General features: G+C 53.1%; 2 protein-coding genes across 5 annotated transcripts in view; one reads left to right on the top strand and one right to left on the bottom strand.

Moving 5' to 3' along the window:
• SYT6 (synaptotagmin 6) overlaps window positions 1-3,926 on the top strand; it is a 37,121-nt gene extending 33,195 nt beyond the window's left edge. For all 4 annotated transcript variants that reach the window (XM_074564532.1, XM_074564531.1, XM_074564534.1 and 1 more), the window contains exon 7: window positions 2,361-3,926. In XM_074564532.1, the coding sequence (XP_074420633.1) occupies window positions 2,361-2,432 (72 nt within the window). In that variant the 3' untranslated portion in view covers window positions 2,433-3,926. The remainder of the gene's footprint in view (window positions 1-2,360) is intronic.
• A 14,134-nt stretch (window positions 3,927-18,060) lies between these two features.
• OLFML3 (olfactomedin like 3) lies at window positions 18,061-20,497 on the bottom strand. The gene is made up of 3 exons (XM_074564274.1): window positions 20,344-20,497; window positions 19,574-19,859; window positions 18,061-19,127 (listed from the first exon to the last, which is right to left on the bottom strand). The coding sequence occupies exons 1-3, from the start codon at window positions 20,455-20,457 to the stop codon at window positions 18,343-18,345; spliced, it is 1,185 nt and encodes a 394-aa protein (XP_074420375.1). The 5' UTR covers window positions 20,458-20,497; the 3' UTR covers window positions 18,061-18,342.
• Between the last annotated feature and the right edge of the window lie 4,629 nt (window positions 20,498-25,126).

Raw genomic sequence — 25,126 nt, 5'->3', positions numbered from 1 at the left:
ATTTTGAAGCTACTCTGACAATGAACTCTTGTCTTCATCACAAACCTTTTCAGCACACGTATTTCAGCCCCTGCTGCCGTGGCCTTGTCCTCTCAGGTGTGCTTCAGCCTTCCCATGGCCGTTTCCTCAACACAGGTTAAGTGATGTGTCTATAAAAAGAAATATACAATTACAGTGCATCTTTCCAGACTTTGAAGGGGACTTCTGAAAATTGGAAATTTCTCTGTTATCTATGAAAGACAAACTCGATCTGATATCGTAGGGGAGCTACAAAGATGTCTAGGGGACTGGAGCACCCCTCTTATGAAGAAAGGTTGAGGGATTTGGGTCTCTTCAGTCTGGAAAAAAGACGGCTGAGGGGGCATCTTATCAACACTTATCAACACTTAAAGGGTGGGTGTCAGGAGGATGGGGCCAGGCTCTTTTCAGTGGTGCCCGGGGACAGGACAAGGGGCAACGGGCACAAACTTGACCATGGGAAGTTCCACCTAAACATGAGGAGGAACTTCTTTCCTGTGAGGGTGGCAGAACCCTGGCACAGGCTGCCCAGAGAGGTGGTGGAGTCTCCGTCTCTGGAGACATCCCAAACCCGCCTGGACGCGTTCCTGTGCCACCTGCTCTGGGTGACCCTGCTCTGGCCGAGGGTGGGCCTGGATGATCTCCAGAGGTCCCTTCCAACCCTATGATTCTATGATTCTATGATCATCAGTGCAATGCGAAAAGGGTCTTTGATGTTGCCAAGTGCCTCTGACATTCAGCACGGGACCATTTATTTGTTTAAAACATTTCTACAGATTAAAATGCATAACTTTGCTGAGAGCTAAGTCATGTCCATAATCAAGAACAACCATTTATCTTTAAAGATATGCAAAACCAGCCTTTTCCAGACTTTTGGGCATGTTTGACTTTCATTGAACTGTTCCTAGTTTCTGACCGTTAATTACACAATGGATGGTTCAACTTTTCTAATTAAATGAAGGGAAAATATCTCCAGGTTCCTCATGGCACACTGGTCACTTGAACCTACTCTCAGAAGAGTTTTCATCACGTTTTTTGGAGTAGCAAACATTGTCACTGTAGCTGCAGGCAGAACAGTGCAAGGAGCATGCTGAGGACTGCCAAAAGTCCATTTCTATTGTAATTCCTGCTTATCTGGTGTTTTATTGGTAATTCTCATGGGGAGGATGTGTTATCAATTCCTTAGGCATCTTAGCAAACACATTTGACATGAGAAACATAGAAGAAACTGTTTTCTTACCTTAAGGCAGCCTGTTTGGAAGGACACGCTTCCCAGCTTCTTCATTCATTAATTTCTGCTCAGCCCTGCTGAAATATAGTCTGTATGATGCAAATCTGCGCGCTGAGTTACTTTACACTGACTGGTCTCTTTGGGGAAGGAAACTGGCTGAATTCTTGACCCTGTCTCTGCCCCTACTTTGTAACCATCAAGACACACGCTCATGATGGGAATGATAAAGCCCAGCCTCTGCCAGCTGGCTTCAAACCAACACGAACGTGCTCCGTGTGCTGCACGGGCAGACCCGACCCATGGGCAGCAGACCGGCCGGCTGTCACCCCCCTCACCCAGGGTCCCTGCGGGGCTGCCAAATGAGTTTTCACCCACCAAAGTGAAATTCATACATGGTAGAGCATTAATGTTAGCCAGCAAAGTTTCTGCTTGTGTAGGAGAGGGGGGAATTGATCCGGGGGAAGGAGGAAGCAGTGGAAGTACTATGCCTCCTGTTGTCTCGGGGAGATGTCTGTCATTTGTCATTTAAATTTAATAAAACAAGATGGTGAGATGGGCAAGTACTCAAAAGCTTGAGAAGTAATGGTTTTGAATTACAATAATAGTCCCCAAGGAAGATGACTAATAATTTATGATCCTATAAGTATGGAAAAAAATGTTTGCTCCATCCACTGACTCTCTGATCTGATTTTCGCTTTGAGAAATGTCTCTGGCACTGTGGACATTGCTTCTGTGGAGTAAAATTATCAGACTGGAAAGACTCAAGTAATTTTGCAATTAGGCAATATTTCTAAAAGAAAAAGGCAACAGCACTAAACCAGGAAACAACAGATAACTAAACTGAGAGCAAACTTTGTCTTCATAGCACATATAGATTCTGTTTATTTTCCCTTTTTTGCGAGCAGTCCTCACGATTGTGAATTGATTTATAAAGCAATAAAGTAAATTGTTCAGTAATTCTTCCTGGGTGGTTAAATGCAGGCGTTCGATAAGCTGAACCATGCTGCAGAGCAGATGAGAACCGGAGACAGGCTACGCGGTGAAGGGGTGTGAAGAATTTCAAATAACCTCTCCCGTTTGCTTAGACTTGCGTTCTTTTTTCTCCCACCAGTGGCAAGGCCGGGCAGCGAGCTTTGACAGCCAGGGTTCCTGTCCCTCGCCTAAACCACCACCCACACCGTGATACAGAGAGCGGCGAGTAAAATGGGACTAAACCAAGTTATTTTTGCACTTGGCCTACAGTCTCAGTAGTTGTTGCTGAGTGGCAGTGGCAGCAGCGAGACTTTCCAGTCTAGTTGTTCCCGCGTAAGTAAAGGCAGAAACCCGTTTAGTGGTCAACTGTGTCTTTGTCTAATATGTTTCCCAAGGTGATGTTTTTTTTGTGGCTTTTACTGTGTGGATCTGTTTCCAGAGGAAGAAAGGTGGACTGAGACATGAGCTGGAAGTTTGGTCTGTAAAATAACATGTAAAATAGTTTTTAGTGTGTATGAAGGCTGGAAAAGTGCGAAGGTGCTCTGAGTGTCTCCGGGCAGCACAGGTGGCCAGGAGAGGGGACATCTGCACCGGCCTGTCCCCACTTGGAAGAGCAGCAGTGAAAGACGCGAGAGACTCCTGATCTGTGAGCCGCTCTTTGCTCTCGTGGTCAGCCCAAGCCCAGCAGGTTTCCCGTTCACGTAGAGGTGTTCATGAGCTGTTAGAAGTTTGTGCAGTGTGTATCCCAAATCCCTTTTGTCATATATAAAAAATGCTGCTGATTCCTCAGGGGGGAAAACCAGTTTTTTCCCTGTATTTGAAGTCTCCCTAGAGCTACTTGCATGAGCAGTTTCTGAAGACCCCCCTGTAGCTGCTGCTCATTCCCCCCGTACATCACCATGATATCTGGAGTGGAGAGAACTGCGTTGCCACAACTGGGGTTCGGACATGAAGGGGGAAAGGTGTTACAGAAAGAGGTGACATCCTTGCATGAACGCTAGATCTTTATTTCTTATATCACCCTAGTAATAAAGGGTGAAAAAAAAGGGTAAAGGGAAATATAGAAACAAAACCAATACTAAAAAAACCTTCCAAACTTTTTTCTTGAACTATCAGCACTTCCTTAATGAAAAAAGTTTCTAAGGCCCAAACCCTGGAGGAAGGTCAAGTTTTGAAAAAATGAAACTTTGCTGGGTCCTTGGCTGCAGAGGCCAAAAGTGAAGTTATAACATCCCAAGTATTAGTTTTGCAAACGCAGCTAAATCAGCCGATCTTTATCAGACAGCTGTGGATTTTGGACTCCCTCTCATTTGGGATTTTTCTCTGAGCTAATAAATACATTAGTGCTGTTTGTTCCACTGTAATTAAATTAAGTAAATGTGAATATTTTGGTTTTGAGTTAAAATGAAATTTGCAAGCGCGGCAGCCATTTCTCCTCACACCAGGGTAGCAGACCCGCATACATCGGCCACTATCTTCAGATTAAATTCAGTTTCCATTTTCCTAAAGGCCACAACATCAGCCTTCCCTGAACATCATGACAAGCAGAGAAAGGTATTTGTTTGCATTGTTTTGCTGGGTAAGATGAATCCTTTGTTCATTGAAGGACAAATACATAATTTCTCATCACACCTTGTGTCTTAATTCTCTTTATGTGCCACGTGCTATAGAAGCAGAAACTCAATAAAATTATTTTATTTGTAAGTCTTGCCTTGTCTGGTGAAATACTTCCTCTTGTGAAAGCAGTAATTTTGTCTTTTGCGATTTTAGATGGTTACAGTATTCGCAGCAGATGCTATAAAATGGGATGATAACAGACCCTTGCGTGGTATGAGGCACTGCAAGGGCAGACGGCGTGATTTGAAGCAGACGCTCGTTAGGCCATAAACTCTGCAGTTCTTGGTTTTCCTGGGACAGTCCAGGCACATCCCTTGGGGAATGGCTGAGCAGCAGTCACAGAGGAAAGAAAATACATGTCAAGCACTTACAGTTCATTGAAACAAAATGGTGGTAGAACTGCATTAGCTTTGAAGCGTAACGAGTACTGTAGACTTCCACCAAGGGACATGGCTGAGGAGGCCCCTTTTCGGGACAACCCATCCTTTCTGGGAGCGTTCCAGGTCTTGTTATGGGAAAGAGTTTCTAACCGTTCAAAATAATTCACTTACAGTCGTGGATGGTTCAAAAACTGACCCCAATCCCCCTGACCTTGACCCGAGCTGAACTGAGCCGGGGGTGTTGGGCACCATGAACTGGAGGCGCCTGGTGCGGGTTTGCAGATCGAAGCACCCGCAGCGCGGGACATACCCAGGAGAAGCCGCAGCGGTCCCGGCTGGATGCGAGGATGGCACTTGACAATCATTAATTGCTCTAACCCACTCAGATCCTTTTCTTCTTTAATCCTGGCTTCTTGGTTTTTGGAGTTCTCTGTATAATCTCTGTCTTTTATCCATTCTTCTTGTTATCTAGGATTTAGTCAAAACATACGTAGGGTTTGACATAAAGCTTCTATTTTTAATCCTTGCTTCACACAGATAATCAATTTCCACTCAATACTGGCTGTCACTTGCATTACTGGAAAACTGGATCTCATGCTAGTGAATAACACCCACGCCTCGCTGGCTCAACCCCCTACACTTATATTTTAAATGCTGAGATTTTGCCACGTCCCTCCGTGAGGGGATAATCAAACCATTGTGTGTTTGTCATCGCCTCGGCGCAGCCACTCGGGAAGATTGGTCACACTAATGGAAACGAGATACACCGCACAAGCGCAAATATTTCCCTTTCATCTAGAGGGGGATTATAACTCTGAAAAGGAGCTGAGCCTGGCACAAGCGCCATCCCAGGATTAGTTAAGTTGCTTTCTTGCTCCTTCTCACTTCCCATGCTGCGCTTAACCACATAATAGTAACTCACAGAGAAGTTTAAATTATTACCATGCAAAATAAGGAGGACCACCACAGGTCCATGTCCTGTGCAGTTTGCCACTGAGGGACTTGTGCCCCATTGAACCCCACTGCAAAGGCGAATGTCACTTGCCCAGGGCGGGGGGACGCTGCTGCCGTCGGCCTCCCTCAGAACCGGGCGGCTGCTGACGGGGCTGCGGTGCTGGGGAGAGGGGGCCGGGCGTCCGGGGGCTCACAGAACAAGTACTGGCTGCCGGTCACTTTGCAAAGTCTGCGAGCAGCCGCAAATGAGTGGTCTGTTTTATTTTGAGCACTGCAAGCAAAATAAACACACATGAGCATTCCCAGACCTCCCTTTTTTTTTTTTCCCGTTTCTTTTTAGTTTTAGTCTCACAGTCTCCAATTTCATAGAACAATGACTGACTGCAGGAAGAGTAAGAGACACTGAAGTGCGGGCTGCCACTTAATTACTGCTAGTTTAATGATGGGGACAGCGGGAGAAGCGAAACCCCATGGGTCCATCGCGCTGCTCATTACAGAGGGTCAGAGGGCTGAGGAGCTGCCCCAGCCAAGGGCCTTCCCACTGATTCGGGAACAAAACAACTTGGTATGTGAGAAAAAAGTGAAAAACACACAACGGAGAGTGAGTTTTGGCCACGGTGCTGCTGTGCTCTTGTGCCATGCAGGGAGCGGGGACAGTGATGGCTGCGGGAAGCCCCTTGTCCCTCTCGGCTGGGGTATGAACTGCGGCCCCCCCCCAGGGGCTTGGACCCGCGGCTACTCCCCAGGTATGTGGGTGTCAGCGACGTACGGAGTGTCCTGTCCTGCCCTGCCCTGCCATGCCTGAAGCTTTTGCACAACTGCTCCTGCTGAAACCAGGCACCGAGCGCTGCGTCCCCGTGCCATCGCTGGTGCTCGCCAAAGGTCCGCAATGGGTGGTCTCCGATGTCCCCTCTTTGAACAGTCCCACGGCCCCCAGACGTCCTCGGTTCCAGGCAGCCAGATGCTCGGCAAGGCGCCCCGAGGCTGTGCTGTTGGGAATGTCAGCAGCAGCTCGTGGCCTCTCAGAAAAGCCTTCACCTTCTGCTCTTAGCACGGAGCTGCCTTTTCCAGCAAATCAGGAGTGTTGTCCCTGACAAAGTTACTGCTGGGATGAAACGGCCCAGTTCAGCTGATGCTCTGAAAGATGGGAGCAATGCACGGCGTGGCAAAGAGAAGAATCTTTCATAACAATTTATATTTGTTCTCTAAAAAAAGCCAGTGAGGATGAAAACCACTGGGGTTTTATAGGGTTTTAAGAAACAAATAAACATGCTCTGTAACTATCTTGGGAAAAAAAACCCTAAGAAATACATTTAAACTCAATAATGATGTTGAATGTGTGTCTGTCACGGCCACTGTATGAAGGTTGGCTGTGTGTCCCCACCTTTTACAGCTGTGGATCATTGATTCCATAGGAAGATTTTGTGCAAATTTGAACAAGACTCACAAACTCTACCTGGATGGTGGGAGCTGCAGGAGGGACTGACAGCCCGGGGTATTTGGACTCTGGATCACAAATCACTTGACTCCGTGCGGCCTCACTGAAGCCATTCGGACGCTGGAAGCGGCAGACAGGGCAGGGGCACACGGGATATTCGGTGTTCCTGCATCACTCGTCAGTTGCCTCCGATGGTGACAGCACCCGAAGGGTGACTCAGCGGGGATGGACACGGGTTTCTGGGCATGTGGGCGACTTGCGCTGGCCTGTGCCTGCTGTGGGCTCAGCAGAAACTCTCTAGCAGGGGCAGCTGTGTGTGCTTCCTTTTAAATTTTATTCTATTTCTTTCAAAACCTTTTATTTACACATAATTCTTGAATATGTATAAAGAGTATGTAATCACACATACCCAATCCCATACACACCCCAGTCCTGCTTCAGTCTTTAGTCCAAGTATCCTCAGTCCAGATACTTTCCTCTTCGTTTATATCGTAAGGTAATAAATTAGACAGCAAATTGTAGCTCATTTGACAAAAGTATTGCCCCGTTCCTTAAGATCCTTATCTCAGTTCTCTATTTGTTCTTCATTTTTTCTGCTTTTGTTATTTGGCCTCTTAATCATCTCTCTAATCTAGCAGCCCTGGACTTCTCATTCTCATTTTGCTAGAGGTTTTCTCCCCCAGGGCCCTGATCATTCTTCCTGCCATTAAGATTATGTATATCAGTACAGCTGTGCACTTATTTAAATGCCGGGTCAGGGATATAATTTCTAGTTACAATGCATCATGCAGGGATGGCCTCCCTGGGACTAGAAACTCTGTCATTTATACGGAGTCACAGCTCTGAGAGGCACAAAACCAATCGCTCTACTCTCGTTAGCCACTGCCGGGGCGTTCGGGGCCGGGGTGCACGAGCCGGGTCCCGGTGACGGCCTGGGGAACCCGGGTTATGCAGCTGCAGGGTGCAGGGACCCCGCGGGGCGCAGGCAGCCGCTGGCGCCCGTCCCTCCAGAGGAGCAGCAGCAGTCGCCGTCGGCGCTGCCCATTGCTCCTGCCCTCTGGGAGAACACAGTCCCGAGACGCTTCGTCCTGGAGCAAGGATCTCGTGGTGAATGTGAATACACTCAGCGCTCGGGCACTTGGGAAGAGGTGGGGTTTTTTCCTTTCACACTGGTGGGGTTTTTTTATATGTCTCCACAGCAAAAAAAATCTAGTCTTAATTTTGGAAAAAAAGGTAACATAGCTTCCTTTTTGCCGGGGTGAGCATCACTCAAAATCAGGGGTGTCAAGAGGCCAGTGCTGCAGGTGAGCCTGGGAGAAGTGGCATTGGGCTCTTATTTGCAGACACATGGGCTTAGAAAATGTGGATCTTTGTCCAAGTGCCAGAGGCATCCCAGGAGCTCTGCTTGGCTTACGCACCTCTGCAGGCAGCCTTCAGGGGTAAGGCTACGTGGATGTTCAATAACTGCTGGGGCTTTTTTCCCCAAGACTTCTCAAAGATAATTTGTAATTATATTTTACAGCTTTATATATACATATTTTAAGACAGTGTGTTAGTCATGCAAGCATAATTATGTATCTTATGTTCCCATGTAATTTTTAATTAAAAACATGGAATTTAAAGCACATATATTTAAAAAATCCAATGTAGGCTTCTATTAAAAATGCAGTTCATTAAAGCTAATAAAGTACCTTAGAATGGGTCAAGGCAAATCCAGAGGATGTTCCGTTGCCGTGGGAACAGCCAGCACCAAAGCCAAGTGCAGACATGGTAACCTGCAGCATCAGAAATAACAGGCAAAAACATGATTAGGAGAGGAAGCCCCCCCCAAACCCAGATTCCCGTCTCCTCCCGACCCACAGGTGTCAGACACACGAGACCCCCGCGGCCCTGCCCACAGCTGGAGGAGCTGTGGGGACCCAGGCCCCGCTGTGGGCCCGGGGCAGGATGGGGGTCACGGTGCTGCGTCCCCCGCAGACGTCCCGCAGGGGCCCGACATGGTCTGTGTGTGGGGCAGCAGCGCTGGAGGAACCACCGGACCTGGGGCAGGCAGAGAAACATCCCATAGCAAATCGGTGACTGGGAAACGTGACCCAGTCATCAAATTCACATATGTAAATACTTTCTGGATTGTTAATTGCTTCCAAAGTGGAAGACACTCTCCTAATCTCCCGTTAGCAACTGCACACCCCTCTCCATTTCAGATTGCCTTAGAAGATGAGGGTTTCTTCGCTGCCATGAGGGACAGAGTGGAAGAGCAGTGATTTTTTAATTAAGTCAGTTTGCTGGTGTTACTCTCAGATAGCTTGCATAAATGAAGGAGGATTTTGCTCATTGCGCTGCTGATTTTCCCCTGATGCTCGAGACCATGCTGCCTACCCCTCCAGCCCCTCAGTCCCAGGCCATGGATGCCCCATCGAGTCGCCCCCTCCAGTGCCGGCAGCCCCAGTCCCTGCACCAGCCCGACGGGGGCTTTGGTCCCTCGGACGGGCCCCATTGCACAGGACACCGACTGGCTCAGCACTGCACGGCCAAACCCCTTGAGCACGTCTGCTCTGAAGGCTGCGCAGCAATCTGGGTACGGCCCCTGCCTGCTGGAGATGAGTTAATGCAGTTTTTCTAGGACATAATAGCTACAGAAACCAGAAGGACCTTTCTGCCTGTTGCATAACCTCGGCTTTATCTAATGAACCTCTAATTGCTGCACGCTGTGTGCGTTCTGCAGGGCTGCTGAGCTGCTCTGCCCGTCCCTCTCCTGTGGAGCGGGTCCCTCTATGGGGATGCACTGGGAGCACAGAGGGGCCCCCAGCGGGTCCCGCACTGGGGCCGAGCTGCAGCCAGGGCAGCGGACACTCCTCCTCGGGATGCACAGAGCATCCATGGCCCCTTGGGACTGGCCAAGCACCACCCCGGCAGCGGGGACGCAGTGCCCGCAGCTCCCTCGCTGCGCAAACCCATTGGGGGATGAACCAGCAGAAGCCCCACGTCTCCACAGACGCTCTGTGAAAGGGTTTGTGGATTCAGGCTGTTCCCTGCCTGTCCCCAGGGGACGGGCAGCGCTTTCCCCTCCTGCAGCCTCAACAGGAAAGCAACGTCGGGCCCCTGAACGCCATCGCACAAACAGCAGCCGAGGTCGTATCTGTTCCAGATAAATGGGTTGGTGCTGGCGCGGGAGGGGATCCTTCCAGGCTCATCCCTGGTCCTGGTTTGAGCATCCCTCCAAGTGCTGCCACCAGCAAGGGCTGTGCCGCCCCAGGGTCTCCTGGACGCTGCTGCACTAAGGGAGTGTTTCGGGTCATTCTGCCCCGCTGGGGCTTCAAAACCGGGACACCTCCTGCCCCACAGCGCTCACAGCCACCACAAGTCACAAAATACCTTCACTCAGAGCTGTCCCGCAGCCACCGCCGTGTGATACCAGCTGTGCTGAATGGGAGTGGCGGTTCTGGCAGCTTCTTTGGATACCTCGCTCCCAAAGGATGGCTTGGGATGTTGATGGTGTGGGATGGGGACCCTCTGTCTGGCTGTGGAGGGTCACGGTGCTGGGGACTGCAAGTGGGGGAGGCCCCGCACGCCCCGACCCACCAAGGGGTGAACGGCTCCTCGGCTGCACCCCACGCCCCGTGTCTTCTCATGAGCGAGCAAAGATGTCAAAAATGTCAAAGGAGGTCTTCATTATTTTCTGTCACAAATCCACAGTACTTAAAAATCAAGGCACTTTTTGAAACCTGGAATTTCTCTGGTGTGATCAGCAAATGATCAGCAAAAAATAAGATGTTTTCCACAGCAAAGACAGTCCCAGCAGCAAAACGTATTTGCGCTGCCAGAAGCAGGATCATCAGATGTCAGCAGCAAACACCCTTCAGGGCGAACCACGGTTGGCTAGAGATTGGATTTCATAAGGATTTATTTAGCCAGCGGAAGAATTAAAATGTGAGAATTAAAGTCTGAAATAGCCTCCTTCCACCGAAGCGATGCCTCCTCTGCCCAGCGAAGGCGCAGGGACAGTGCTGCGGGAAGAACAGCCCGTGCTGAGATGTGCGGCCCCGGGAGCGTGAGGGGACCGTGGCCTCATCCCAGCCCCACGGCGAGTGCCGGGGTGCAGCCCCGAGCCGGCAAGGCCCCCGCACCCCGGGGGGGTCACCTTTGGGTCCGGGTACAGTGCTGAAGGCGCTGGCACATTTGATTTGTTTGGCCCCAAGCGAGAGTTCCCAGCAGAGAGAACGGAGTTGGTGATGCAATGAAAATAATTATTGCCTAAAATTGCATGTTTCTCTAAGCCTATGAAAGTGGCTGTTGCAATGAAGGGAAAAACAGAAGAGCCAGCGAGGCACATCAGTCCCACAATTGCTTGTTTTGCGGGCAAACAGCTGAACACGGCCCGGGGACGCTGCACAGTCAATACACAGGGCGATGACACTGCACCCCGGCCGTGCAACATGTCATGGGATTTATTGGTACTGATGCCTCTTGATTAAATTATATTTCTTCATTTATGCTATAACAAGCTGAGCATTTCAATTTCTGCGGCAATCTTGGATCGGGAATGGAGAGAAGCAGGAGATGGCAGATGACACTGACATCAGAGGTGGCTCAGTTGGGGAAAACTGCTTTTAATTTAAAACCCTGCTTTCCTGAAAACCTGCAGTCAAGGAAGAATTGACAATTTAGAACAGAGCTGTGAGGAGCAATCTTCTGCAGGAGGCAGTTACAAAGCACAGCTCTGCTCTGTGACCTGTGTGTTTGGCTGTTGGAGTCCTCCAGGTTGCATGGCTTGAAGCAATTTTAGGTGAAAAGGAAGTGAAAACTAAAAGACGAGAAGGGCTGCGAAAGTCACGGGCTGGACTCCAACACTTGGCAAGAAGCAGCTACCTGGAGGTCAGGGACTGGGTTTCCATTGCAAATTAATGGACGCATTAACATTTGTTTCTTTGTTCTCATTTTCCCCTTGGTCGCATGGTCTAATTGCGTATTAAAGACCTCGCGTTCCCACTCAGAGCTCACGCTCTGCCCCGCCACGGGAGCCTGCCTGGTGCCATCGCTGCCCCAGGGGCTGCCGGGCGGGGGGATCCGTCCCGCTGCGGCCGAGGGGGTGCCCCTGCCCTGCCCCTCCTCGGAGCCCCCCGAGCCCCCGCGCAGAGCTCTCCCCCTGCAGCAGCACTTCAGCTGCTCTCGCTCAGACCCGGGCCCTCCTCTGCCAGCCTGGGGCCGGGCAATCTGAAAAGCGCCGTTGCTCTAAATCAACGCTAAAATGTCCCTTCAGCCACACAAAGTTTATAGCTTGAATTAAGAGCTATTAAGCCTGGGAGCGCTGCTTCTTGGCAGGGGACGGAGAACAAAGCAGGCTGCTTTGGGTGACTGCGGGACGACCGAGTCCCCTCTGGGGGCAGGGACAGGGACGCACCAGGGACACGCATGTGCGTGGGCTCTCGCCGGCGGGTCTGGGGAAGGACCCTGCCACAGCACCGGCACCGCACACCCACCCGCACTGCAGCGGGTGCCACTGGTGCAACACCTCGGCTCAAAATCCGCCCTGACGCAGGACGGGCGGCTGCCCCTCTGCATCAGACATCTGGGCTCCTTGGACAGACGCTCCTCCGGTGGCTTTGCCGTGGGTGTTTAATCAGACTTTTCATTTTTCCTTGCCTGAGCAATTCCATGGAAGTGCTCATCTTTGCATCATTTTCATTCACAAGGGTTGGTAGGTAATTTTGGAGAAATCCATTTAACAGAGCAATTAGTGAGTCAATAATACACTCCTGTATTTTATTAGAAACAGAAAAATTGGTAATTTCTGTTTGTTTTGACCCTGCCTCTGTAGTAATGGCAGCAATTTTCCATAATAATCACAGTTACCATGGTTATATCTCCCTCCACGTTGTCAGACACCTGCAGCAGAGAGACGGAGCAGAGCCAGGGGTGCTGCGCTGGGGGGCGGCTGCTCCGGCCCCCCTGGACTCCCGCATCCTCGTCCCACCCAGCGCCGGTGCAGCCATGGGCGCCGATGTGCCAGGAGCCCCCGGGCAGAGCAGGGCACCTGCCCTCACCTGCGCCACTTGTCCTTCCCGGCCGGCGGGGGGGCGAGGGGGCTGCGCACCCCAAACTCGGTGTTTCACTGGGGGTGGGGAGCCGGGGGCAAACGGACAAACAAAACTTTATCTTGTGTTCCTTGGAGCCGGCCCACGATCTCCAAACTGCAGCCAGTGCCGGGGCAAAGCACCGGGGAGAGAAACCCAATTCCTCCTTTGCAGAGGGAGAAGCACTGCAGCCCTCAGCATTTTTGCCTCAGGAGGATCTGTTAAGTAGAAAATTCGGATCTATTCCAGAAAGGCTCTGGGGAGCTGATTTTTGGAGAGGAAAGAAATTAAAGAACTGCTTAGATGAATAGCTGAGCTAGTATTTTTCTGTCCTCAGGAAACATCTTTCATAATAATAGCATTAGTAATAATAACATCCCAAAGAAAATCCTAGTGAAATCATGTAGACTTCAGGATGCGTGAAATCCCTGGGATGGTGTGAGCTGCCTGCGTGGGTCGTCTTGTCAGCGATATCCATGGCTGGAGACAGAGACATCACCACAAACGGGAGCAGCGCACGCAGAGTAATCCATCTTGATCAAAGCACTGAAATAACTGCAAATTCTGTTAGTAAATGAAACTGTCCGGAAAATAACGAAACTTTGCGTGTGTCACAAACCACAGCTCCTCTGACAGGGTTGTGAGCTCTGAAGTTGAAGACTTTATTTTCATTCCTTCTGCCGGGAGGACAGGGAGGAGCAGGAACCCCGGCAGCGGGAGGGCGAGCGGAGCCTGGGCACCCCAGCACCAGCCTGCAGGGACCCAGGGGGCTGGGGGAAGCGGGGACAAGCTGAACACAGCTGTGGCCCAGTGTGCTCCCCCTCAAATCTCTCATCATCATTGTCATTTCCCCCAGGCAGAAATGGCCATGGACAAGAGGACTCCCCAGGACGGTCCCCCTGCCAGGCTGAGCACCCCTGGACGGACCAGCCAGTGCCAGGCTTTGCAGGACACCAGGCCAGGGTCATCCCTCGGATGGACAGGTATCCCAGGAAAGCCTCCCTGGCCCCTCGTCGTTCCCGTCCTTGCAGACCCCCGCTCTGTGCCCACACTCCCAGGCCCTCCTGTCCCCAGAGCCATAAAACTGCCTTGTAGATCCCCCAGCTCCCGGACAATGAGAAAATCGGAAATAGCGCCGAGCCGTGATTAAGCACACATTTCCAAATCCCTGTTGTTCATCGGCAGATCCCACTTTCAGAGGAAGGAGACCGTTTCCCTTTCAGAAGTGACGCCTGGCTGACCCCGGTCTCAGCACATCTGGCCAGGTGCCGCGGCGATCAGAGGAGGGTTTGGCTCCAGCCCAGCCCACGCTGACACCGAGGCCTGAGCCCTCCCTCTCTGCAACAGAGCCCCAGGCAAACATTCCTGGTGAATTTGGTTTCAGCTTATTCTCTCTTTTCATTAGAAAGTGCAAAGGACTGTAGGCAAGCTGCTGCCGTTGTGTGTCCCTCTTAGTGCTTCCATCTCAAGCTCCAGCGTCCTCCCACTTCTGCTGAGAAGTCCTCCATAGAGCGGTTTGTTGCTTCCCAATTCATGTGTGATGAGTTAGACCTCAACCAGATGTTACGTGGGCAGAAAAACCTATTTGAAGTTAAAAGCCTGTGATTATACTTACCAACCAGCCATTAAGAAAGCGTTAAATGGAGAAATTATCCCCCTCTTCTTGTTTCAATACAATAGCAACTTTATAATACACTTGTTTAAGTTGCCTACTTTTAATTTTAGTTCCCTTGTTTCTAATACTACATGCAGAACCACCTCACTTCATGTGAGCTGGAAAAGTCAGGGACGAAAAAAAAGCCAATATCCTTGAGAATTAGGCAAAGGGGAAAAAATTAGCCAGAAGATCTTGCTTTCTCTTCCCTACTGTTAGCACAACTTCTCAATTTACTTTATCAGATTGCCTTCCAAAGAGAAGTATTTTTCAAGAGGAGCAGAGATGAAAGGGATTATTACTTACAGAGACTCTTCTTTAAAGAGATAAAATATTTGGCAATTAAAGCACAAGGAGCTGCAGACTCACAAGGAAAGCAGTGACTTCACTGGAGCAGCCACATTAGCATATTTTCCACTAACCCCTCATTAGGGAAAGCGATAACACGGCTGTGGAGCATGGCCGTGGCGGGGGGGGGGCTCTCCTGGCCACTGCCCAGGGTGGGGGCTCGGGGCCACAAGCCGTCCCGAGCTGCAGCCCACAGCCCCGCCGCGGGGACACGGGAAAGGGACAGCCCTTGTCCCAGGGCCACCTCCATCGGGTGGCTGAAGGGGACCAGGCGCTCGGAAATGAGGGGCTTTAACAGCCTTCCGTGGTGGGGAGGGCCTGGCTGTCCACAGCGGCTGCAGGTAACCTGCCCCGGCTAAACTGGAACACGGTGGAGTCTCTGCCACCGGTGACCTTGAAGTCAAGGCTGAATTTTCCTGAAAATCTGTTAGTTCTGAGGGAATGGCTGGGAGGGCAAAGAGCTGGGCAGCCCTGGGGTTTGGGAGGCACAGAGGAACTGGGGGCAGCCACAAAAGCGACAAACCCCACCATTTTCCCAGGGGGCAGAGGGGTCCCCGCATCCCTGGGGGGAGCTGGGGCCTCCCACAGGGCAATTGACACCTGTTACCACTCAGGGCCCTGCCCATCCCACCAGCTGTGGCACAACCTTTGCTTTCTCCTAATGGGGTAGATAAATATTTAAACAAGAACAAAATAAGTCAGTAAGGCCTGGCGGGAGGTGGCCTCCTGCGCGTGGGAGCAGCGGAGCCTGCGAGGTGCCCGGGGGGTGGCCGGGGCATCGGGGCAGGACCCCGCAGCAGAGTGGGTGCGTTTCCACGCCACGGCGAATACGAACTGCCCCTGCATCTCTGCTGCTTTTCCCTCCCATGAACAGCCCCCTCCTCGGTGCGCTATCGCGCAGCAGAGCCCCCCAGGCTCCCTCTGAGGTCGCTCGCTCCGCACAGTCCTCTGTTGAGCCAGACGATGGCAGAGACTCACCTGCAGTGGGGTGAGACGGTGCCAAGTGGGGCTGAACCCCATCCCAGGAGGCAGCGTGGGGACGAGCCGCGGGGACGAGCGCCCACGGTCCTGCCACCGCTCCCCTGTCACAAGCCGGGGAGCTGGGGGCTCGCTGGGGTCTGCGCCGGACCACCGCCTTCGCCCAAGCTGCCTTCAGCCTGCTCAGAGTCGAACCACTTTTAATGATCAAACATGGGGGTTTTGTCTGAGCGTTTGTCACCAAATGAAGATAACGCTGTTCTGCTTTACAGGGGTTATTCCAAGGATTAATTAGTTGGTGTTTCTTGAAGTACTTTGAAGATGTGGAGTGCTAGATAAGTGCTGCACTCTATGAGCCCATCAGGCACTGCAGTTATTTTTCCGTGTTGCTTCTCATTCCCAAAGTGTTTGTACAAAACAAATTCCACGTGAGCACGTGGTTACTGGAGGCGCTTGTCACGTTGGGGCTTTGCAGGGCAGCAGCAGAGCCCCTCGCCCGCCCTCATACCCGCGATTCCTGGTGTCAGTAAACGCGTCCTGAAGGAGAAGCCGGACCATCCTGGCACTCGCAGGGGCCCCACTGTGCCCCGGCTTCCCCCTCCGGTCCACGGGACACGTCCCCGCCGGCACAGGCGGCAGCGGTCGCCCCGAGCGAGAGACCGGCAGCGGGGCCCCGAGGGCACCCTGGCAGCGCAGGCCAGCCACCCCTCCTGCGTGGCGAGACGAAGCCTAATGAGCCAGATATTCTAAAAAGATTAAAATACTTGATGATCACACGATGCTTGGCACAAACAGGACTCTGGGAAGTGCTGCCAGTGGCTGTGCCCCGTCCCGCTCGCGCCCAGGAGAGCACGCGCCTCTCAGGGGACCGAGTGTCAGATTTGCAGGGCCTGTTTCAGGTTAGAATATGGTTTCTGGTGCAGAATCATTACTGCCCCATCAATTTTAATTCAAGCTAGAGAAATCATCGGCATAATTATTTACAACTGTGCAATTTCTGAAAATTATATTTTTGTTACTGTAGTTATTGATCTTGAAAAGGGTTATAAATTAACTTGACAGTTCACATAGTCTTTCACACTTGGATAATTTCTCTGCTTGACTTGCGCTGTGTGTTGAACTTTCAGAACCATCCAATTACAGTCATTCAAGGTGTGTATTTAAACATTTTTGTATGAAACTGAAAGATATTTTAACTATAATACAGAAGAACTTGAAGCAAATACGCAGCACAGCTTGTCTCGAGGTGGGTGCGGGGGGACACCGGATGGCTTTCTGTCAGCGAGGGGCTGGCATGGCCATGCTGCAGCTCCGGGAGGGCGGGTGTCCCTGGGAGCCCCCTGGGAGCCCCAGGGCCTCTTGCCCCAAGGCGGGGGAGCGCCCTGAGCCGGCACCGACAGGATGCGACCCCCTGGCCTGACCAGCTCATGTGCTCAGCATTTGTCCCCATAATTGGTCTCTGATGGGAAAAAAGGATGCTTAACAACACATACACACCTTGCAAGTCATCCTTTGTGCTCTCAGGACACCTTGACAAGAACAACCCCAGCAGATCCAGGTTTCTGGAGGGCCCACGGCATCTCTGGCCAGAAATGGGTCAACTCCTGCACCCTCCAGGGATGTGGTGCCAGTGGCAGCATGTGGGACAGTCACTGATGGGTGACACAGCGGGGACTGGAAGAAGACGGACATGGCATGGTGGCCACACGGGGCTGTGCCCGTGCCCAGCAGGCACCGGCTGCAGCCTTGGCCCCTGCCTCGGGGACAAGTGTCTCAAGCCCTGGCAGTGCCGGCGCTGCCATCCCGAGGGCTCCCAGAACCTGCCCTGTCCCACCCCATCTCTGGGGTGCTGCCGTCGTGGGGCCGTGTGGGATTCGGTGCTGGTGACACAAGGACGAGAAGGGGCTGAGGGGACCCAGGGCCTTACATAAAGGGTTTGTGGCAATGCTGCGGCTGCAGGGGGAAGATGGCTGTGCTTCATTAGACATGAACTCAGCAAATCAGCAACATCTGGTGCCTGCTGGCTAGGACGCCTCCCCCAGCACGCGAGGAAAATCTCCATTTGTCCTCTCAGATTAAGGGATTTTGCTATTTGCTCACAGTTTTGCACATGCAAAACAGGCTGGCCCTGGCCAGGCTCAGAGGTCCCCTTGTGCAGCAGGCGCCCGCCTGAAGCTCCAGCTTCAATCCCTGCCTGCAGCCCCTGCCCAGCGCCCAGCCCGATCCCCCAGCCCGGCCCCCGCGCCCAGCCCCCCAGCCCGAGGAGCCGCCTGCGCTGTCTGCTGTGGCCACCCCACCCTTGGGAGGTGTCTTTTGGGGTGACTCTGGGGCGATGTGGAGCTCATGGCTCTGACAGCCTGGCCCCAGCACCCCATGCTCCCCCCAAGCAGGTGGCTGCAGCTCGCTGCATAGTATTTATTCATTATATCACAGAGAAGAAAAATCTCATTAAATTAGTCCAGGTTTCTGCAGGGTGGTCCTGGGCAGGGATGCCTGGTGCCGGTGGGTGGAGAGTGGCCAGGGGCGGGGGTCCAGCATTTCATTATTTCACAGTGATGGGAGACAGGGCAGAGATGCCGACCGATGCTGGGGCCGGCTGTGCCCGTGGGGTGGGATGGGCAGAGCCATGCTTGCCCAGGCGAAGTGGCCGGACGTGCAGGGACATCCTGCTATGGCCCTCAGACCTCCAGCTTCTTCTTCATCTCCATGCGGTAGATGATCTGGTAGCCATCGTCCCAGGCGTAGATCTGCCTCTCCCGGGGGTTATACTTCATGCTGGAGTGGGAGCCATAGCGCTTGGGGAAGTAGACGAGGGAGGCGTCCTCGGGGGCCAGCGTGCCGCTGACGTCGAAGACGCACTGCACGCGGGAGCGGCTGGGCAGGGGGGTGTTATAGACCACGTGCAGTGCCCCGCACACCACGAAGGCGGCCTCGGCGTTCTCCCGTGGGCACGGCGTGTCCCACATCTGCTCGATGTCCAGTGAGGTGGGGTCCAGCTTAGCCAGGCATATGTTCTTCTCATCCTCCTTGGTGGCGTAGATGGCCCAGAGCCCCTCCTCATCTGCCGACACCTCAATGTAGGTGAAGGGGGAGAGCCCAAAGACAGGGATCTGCTCCTCGGCCGGGAACACCGAGCTGTCCACCACTGTCTTGTTGGCCAGGTTGAACTTGATCACCTGGAAGGGGCCCTGCTGGCGGATGTAGTAGAGATGCCCATCATAGACCAGGTGCCCGGTGCCCACCCAGGGATAGGGCAGCTTGATGCGGGCGGCTTTGCGGGTGGCAGAGAAGAGGGTGAACTCCCGCATGCGGGGGAAGACGTACACCGTGTCATTGGCAGTGCCATCAAAGACGTAGATCTTCTCAGAGTTCCCTGCGGCATCCTTGGTCCAGAGCCCTGAGGTGCTGCCAAAACGCTTCAGGATCTTCATGGCTCTGATGCTTGCGATGGTGTCACTGCAGTCTGCAAGAGTGGGGCAGCTGTGAAAGCCTGGAAGCCACCCAGCCCTGCAGCAGGGACTGCTGCCACCCTGTGCTGGAGTCACACAGGTCCTGCTGCGTCCCACCCCAGCCCTCAGGCAAAGTCACTGAAGAGGTTGCAGTGCCATCCCTGGTGGCATCGAGAAGTCCCCTTGTGCACCCGTGTCATGGGCAGGGGAGGCCACTCTCACCTCAGCCCTTCCCCGAGGGCTTTGGAGAAGCCCAAGTCTCTGTCCTGGGCCGTGAATGCAGCTCCCAGGCAGCTCTGGGGATGCAGGATTTTGCGCCAGAGACACCTCAGAGCTGCTCTGCTGGGACTCAATGCCACAGCATGCGGCCGGGGGAGGCCTGGACCTGGGTGGGTTGGGAAGGCCGAGGGCAACCCCGCACCCGGGACCATCTCCCCAGGGAGCCACGGCAGCGCCTCACCTGTCAGCTTGGTGTACTTCTCGTTCTTCCTCTGCTTGGCCGTGGCCACCTGCTTCTCCATCAGGGTCTCGTCCACCTCCACGCAGGGTGGTGCGGGGTTCTGTGTCTCCAGGTAGTCCACCTCACGCTCCAGGCGGTCCACACGCACCGCTGCGCTCTCTGCCTCTGACCGCATCGCCTCCCGCTCCTTCTCTGCTGTCTCAAGCATCCCCAGCACCTGGTTCTTGAAGTCCCGCAGCTCCGTGGAGTAGCGGCTGCTCTGGTCGTGCCACTGTGAGATCCTCTCCTGGGGTGGCCAAGGGGACACTGAGGTTTCTGCACTTCACAGCCTGTCCGTGGCAGCCATCCCACTGCCTGAGCATGGCTGTGGGAGCCCCCGGAGACACACAGCACTGCATCCCTGGTGCTCATGGCTCTGGGTCCTATCCTGCCACGCTCCTGCACCCACGATGCTCCCAGACCTGCAATACTCCCGCTCCCGTGATGCTTCCAGCCCCATGACGCCCCCAGCACTGTGATGCCCCGGCTACTGCGATCCGCCCATCCCACGGTGCTCCCATTCCCGTCACACTCCCATCCCTGTGGTGCTGGTGCTGGGCTGTGCGGGGCCCTGGCAGGCAGGGGCCGGGGCACCCCACGCCAGCTCTGCTCCGGTCCCGGCTCCTCCTTGCCCCGGGCCTGCTCCCAGCCCCGCCGGCCCCGGGGGAGGAAAGGCCTGGGACCCCACAGCAGGGCAAAATGGGGTGAAATGGGGAAAAGGGGGGCTCTACCTCCAGGAGGGTGAGGCGCCGCTCCACGTACTCCATGAACTGCTGCTGCTGGGCGCGGAGGGCCGTGGCGAGGAGCGGCAGGAGGAGCAGGCAGCGCCAGGGCCCCATGGCCATCAGAGAGTGCAGCCTCCACCTCAGTGCTCAGGAATGCTCCGGCCTCTCGCAGCCCTTATTGAATCCAGATGTGAAGAGGGGAGGAGAAGCTGCTCCTTCCCCGAAGACCAGCCCCGGGCGCCTTAACCCCTTCGCACCCCACATGGTGCCCGCACTGGCCCTGCATGGCGCTGGTGAGCTGTGGGGCCAGGGCAGGGGCTGGGGACGAGCGGGGAGCGCTGCAGCAGCCCCATGCAGCACGGGAGGGATGCGTCCTCTGGCGCTGGGGACAGCACGAGTCGCGGTGGGGACAGCCCGGGGGACAGCGTGGGGCCAAGCTGGGCCTGGTGCGAAGCCGCGGGCACAGCCGCAGCCCTGGCTCCCGGCCTGCAGAGATGCCTGAGGCGGATGGCCAGCCTGAGCCTCAGCCACACGCCAGGTCTCGTGGAGTCCAAGCTGGGCCAGCACCGTGGCCACCAGCCACCGACCCTGTGACAGCCCCTGTCCTGGCTGCTGAGCGGGGAGCTCCTGCCTGCCCCCGCCTCACACCGGGGTCCTGCAGGCTCCCCCAGCGCAGAGCCCTTCTCGCCCAGCAGCTCGGCCGACCGCCAGCAGTCAGCCAGGGGCTGCCTGCCATTTTGGGGCTGTTTGCTCAGTGCCTGCTCCCGAGGCTGCCCGAGCACTGGTGCAGAGCCGCACGGCAGCTCCTGCACACCAGTGCCGGCCGAGGGACAGGGCAGGGCCCAGGTGCAGCAGGACGGATGGAGGCTGCAGCACTGTGCCCAGGAGCAGCCAGGCCTGCGGTTGTGCCTGTGACCCACCCAGTCCCGGCGGTGCTGCCAGACCAGCCACGGCCCGTGGTCGTCCCTGGCTCTGCTGCTGCAGATCTGCATGAGGCCGATGGTCGGCCGCGTCCATGCGCAGGGCTGCGGTGCTGCATGCAGGATGAGTGTGCCACCTAGTGCTCCCGCATCCTGCATCCCACGTCCCACCGCGCTGCGCAGCACAGGGCGCCAGATGAAGCTGCTGCACTGGCAGGGTTTGGGCTCGGCCCCAGCACCTCCCTGCTGCCTTGCACGCGAGGCTGTCACTCACGGATGGACAACGGGGGTGCCAGCAAACACAGCTCGCCTGCAGGCCAGGGCGCATCTCTGCCTGCCCGGGTTAGCGACGCTGAGCACAGCAGCGCTCCACCCTTCGGTGCTTCTGGGGCAGCTGACTGAGCCCATCCCAGCGACCAAGTGTCACTGGGGAGTTCAGCCCATGCTGGCACTGGCCCCTTGCACCTCTTGTCCCGCTCCCGCAGGACTCGCTCCACAGACTCTGCCAGCGCGCGCAGGCCGCCGGGTCCAGGGGGGGCCTGGGCTGCCGTGGGCAGTGCAGAGTGTCCCTGGCACCCAGGGACTTGCACCAGGCAGGGGCCTTTGGCAAACGTTTCTGTCCACAACTGCCCCTGCAAGGACCGGAGATCTGAGAAGAGCCCCTCTTCGCTGTCCGTCTCCCCCCACCATCCCGCCCAGAGGCTTTCAAAGTGCTCCCCGGGAAGCCCAAACCACAAACGCTGAGCCTTCCTCTGTGCTCCCCATCACTGCCCAGCCGCAGCGGCGTGGCACGGGTGTTTTGGGAAGGCAAGAGACTCTGTCCTCCCCTCCTTCTGAAGCCTTCCTGGGCATCCAAGTGTCTCACAAGATCAGAAGGGAGAGATTCTTTTCAGCACCTTCCAGCAGCATCCAGCCCAAGTCGGGTTCGGATCAGAATGGGCGGCTGTACAGCCACCCTCAGCGGTGCTCAGAGCACTAAAATACATGTGCAAACTCAAACGCGTCTGTGAACATAAGCCAAAGTGATGAGAAAGCTTTTTCTCACTTGAGATAGTCCTGATCCTGGTTTACCCGCCACGAGCACCACTGAGAGCCGCAGAGTCCGAGGGACCCCCGTGCCGGGGCTGGTGCTGCCCAGCTCTGCTCCTGGCACGACACGCGCTGCCTTCGCTCCGAACCAGACCTCGCGCCGCTCACAGCCTGCGGGTACAGCTGCACCACGTCGTCATCAGCAAACGATTAACGGTTAGTTAATGTTTCATCCAGGATATGCCAAAACCCCTTTTCCACCCCCATTAATAGATCAAGTGACCAAATTAATAGAGTACAGAAAATTAACCCTTTTTATTGATGCATTGCAATTGTTCTACATTTTTACCATATTATGTAGAAAATACTTAAAATACAAGCTACTTTGTAAAACCAAAGACAAACATTGAATCCAAAGATAAACTATGTTTTCACAATGGACCCTTTTCCCATATAGTTAGTATTAAATTTTTAAATATCTATTTCTTCTGTTAAAATGATTTTTACATACCCCCTAAGTACATCAGCAATACAAACATAGATCAGTAATCGTCAGAAACTACCTGTATCTAGCGGCTTGTAAAAAGGAAGAGCACAACCATAAAAGAAAGTTAAATTTTACACAGTAACTAGCATATCAAATACATTTAATAAAGTAGGAATTCCATTGCAATATCGAGGATTCAAGCAGAAATACTAACATTACATATAATGTACTGCTACATGTAGTGAGATAGATATATTTCAAGCTGAATCTGAAATCACACATTATATAAAGTTTAGCAACAAACAACCATGTGGACATGCGGCACCATTCAGAAGTTTAAATAAAAGAAAGCAGGGCTGTGCCAATCCTGTCATTTAGAAGCAATTTAGTCTCACTTACTAAAAGAAATTGCTGAGTCAGAGGTAAATTACTGCATCCCATCAGCTAGGTGCTAAGCAGGAAAGCCTCCGAAGTTGCCTCTGCGGTGGCCATCACACAGAATCACAGACGAGCCGAGACGGGACCACCGTTACCAAACACTCAAAAGGTGAATCCCAAACTAGTTTCAAAAAAATGCAAGGGCTCCAATTTCTATACGGAGATAGCACATTTCTTTACACAATATGTGTAGCGACTCTGACAACGAGGAGAGTCAATTCTCTAACCTAATTTGAAGGCTGGATACGCACGGGGAGAAGGGACGGATCTCCTTAGAGCAGACCCCGACAGACTCACATCGGGCAACATGTACCGGGGCCGGATGGGGATCCGCCGCAGGAGCGCAGCCAGCGCCACGATGGAAACCTGGCCCTGCTGGGCTGGGCACTGCTTGCCTGGCTCACGCCGAGTATCGCAGAGGAATCCCAGGGTCACTGACAACTTGTCTGAAATGCAGTACCCGTCATTTCACCTGTGGCACTTCCATCTCGTCCTCCTTGTTCCAATACTTTTGGGAACTCAGAGAGTGGAAGAGACGACATCGTGCTTTGTGCATACATCTGATTGGGTTTAATTACGTACTGGGGACTCTAAAGAGAAATGGTCCTTTTAATCAGCTTCTTTTTTTTTTGCGGGGGCAAGGGGCGGGGGGAGAAGCGGGCAATTTCTTTGCAAAATTATTAGCAGATTTTGCTAAAGGTCTTTTTTTCCTGTTAGGACTTAATGGAAAACACTTTAGTATTTGTCAAACAGGGAATGACGTTTTCCTGAAACAGGAATTGGAGCTCGTTTTGCCTTTCGATGGAAAGGCACAACTCTGTACCCCAGAGGTACCTCAAGGGAAGTACGGAACACCAGCAACGCAATACGGAAAAAAGGAAGAAAGCGCCCACAGCAACAGAGAGCATCGTTTACAGCACTGACGTGGCACAGCAGGATCGGTGGGTATCCGCACACTCACAGAAGTGCTCCGACTAAAAACACACTGAACAACAACGTGGCTGATGCTACCGTCCAGTTCAAAGTCCTTGATCCCTCTACCAAAAGAGATGCCAAACCTTTAGCAGTTCATCAATTTCAGGTCAGTCCAGACTTTCTTCTATCAATAATGTGGATTTTCAGAAATTACTTTTGCACTTCTTGTCACATACCGGTCAGAGAACTGGCCTCTTTTCCACTGGGACGGCACATAAACTGGGATTCAAGGTTACCAAAACCTCTTATTGCTGCAGTAACACGACCGCTGGAGCCAGTTTAGCATCCACTTGGACAAGATACTTAATCTACGTACTGAAGATGAGAAATAATTCCTAGTACAAGGGACTCAAGAAAACAAAGAGTAGTTTAAAAACTGCACTGATTATCCAAAATGAGCGTTTCCTCTGAACACTAACTAGGGCTACAGCTGACAGACCTTCCCAATGACTCCACATTAGCAGTAGCATTATAAAACTTTTAAATGGTATTATGTGCTTTACAGCAGGCTCTCTTTGGTATAAATATTCTATCATCAAGCTAGCGATATTTTACAAGAAATGTCTGCTATTAACGTGGGGGAAGGTAACGCCGTACTAATCTAATAAAAAGTGATTGCACGTATTTAATCACTTCTGCAATATTAGACTAAACATTCCAATGCATTCCCAGCACTACCTTATTCGAAATGCACCGACAGACATCTAACAGTACATGTGCCATTTCAAGGAAAAGCTTTAAGGAAACATTGCTTCACTCCGAACAAAAATGTAGCTTTTTATGATAGCATTAAAACTGAGAACAACGCACCTATGCGACACGCTGCTGTTCTTGCGGTGATAAGCTTAGTGAATTGCTTCAATTCGACGGGGGCTTGCTGGTCCCTCATAAGGCAAGCTCACTGTAAACTCTAGTCACACTACGTCATCATTTAAGGCAC

This window comes from Larus michahellis, chromosome 21 (genome assembly GCF_964199755.1).
Source record: "Larus michahellis chromosome 21, bLarMic1.1, whole genome shotgun sequence".
NCBI lineage: Eukaryota > Metazoa > Chordata > Aves > Charadriiformes > Laridae > Larus > Larus michahellis.
This window is presented reverse-complemented; position numbering and strand designations above follow the sequence as displayed.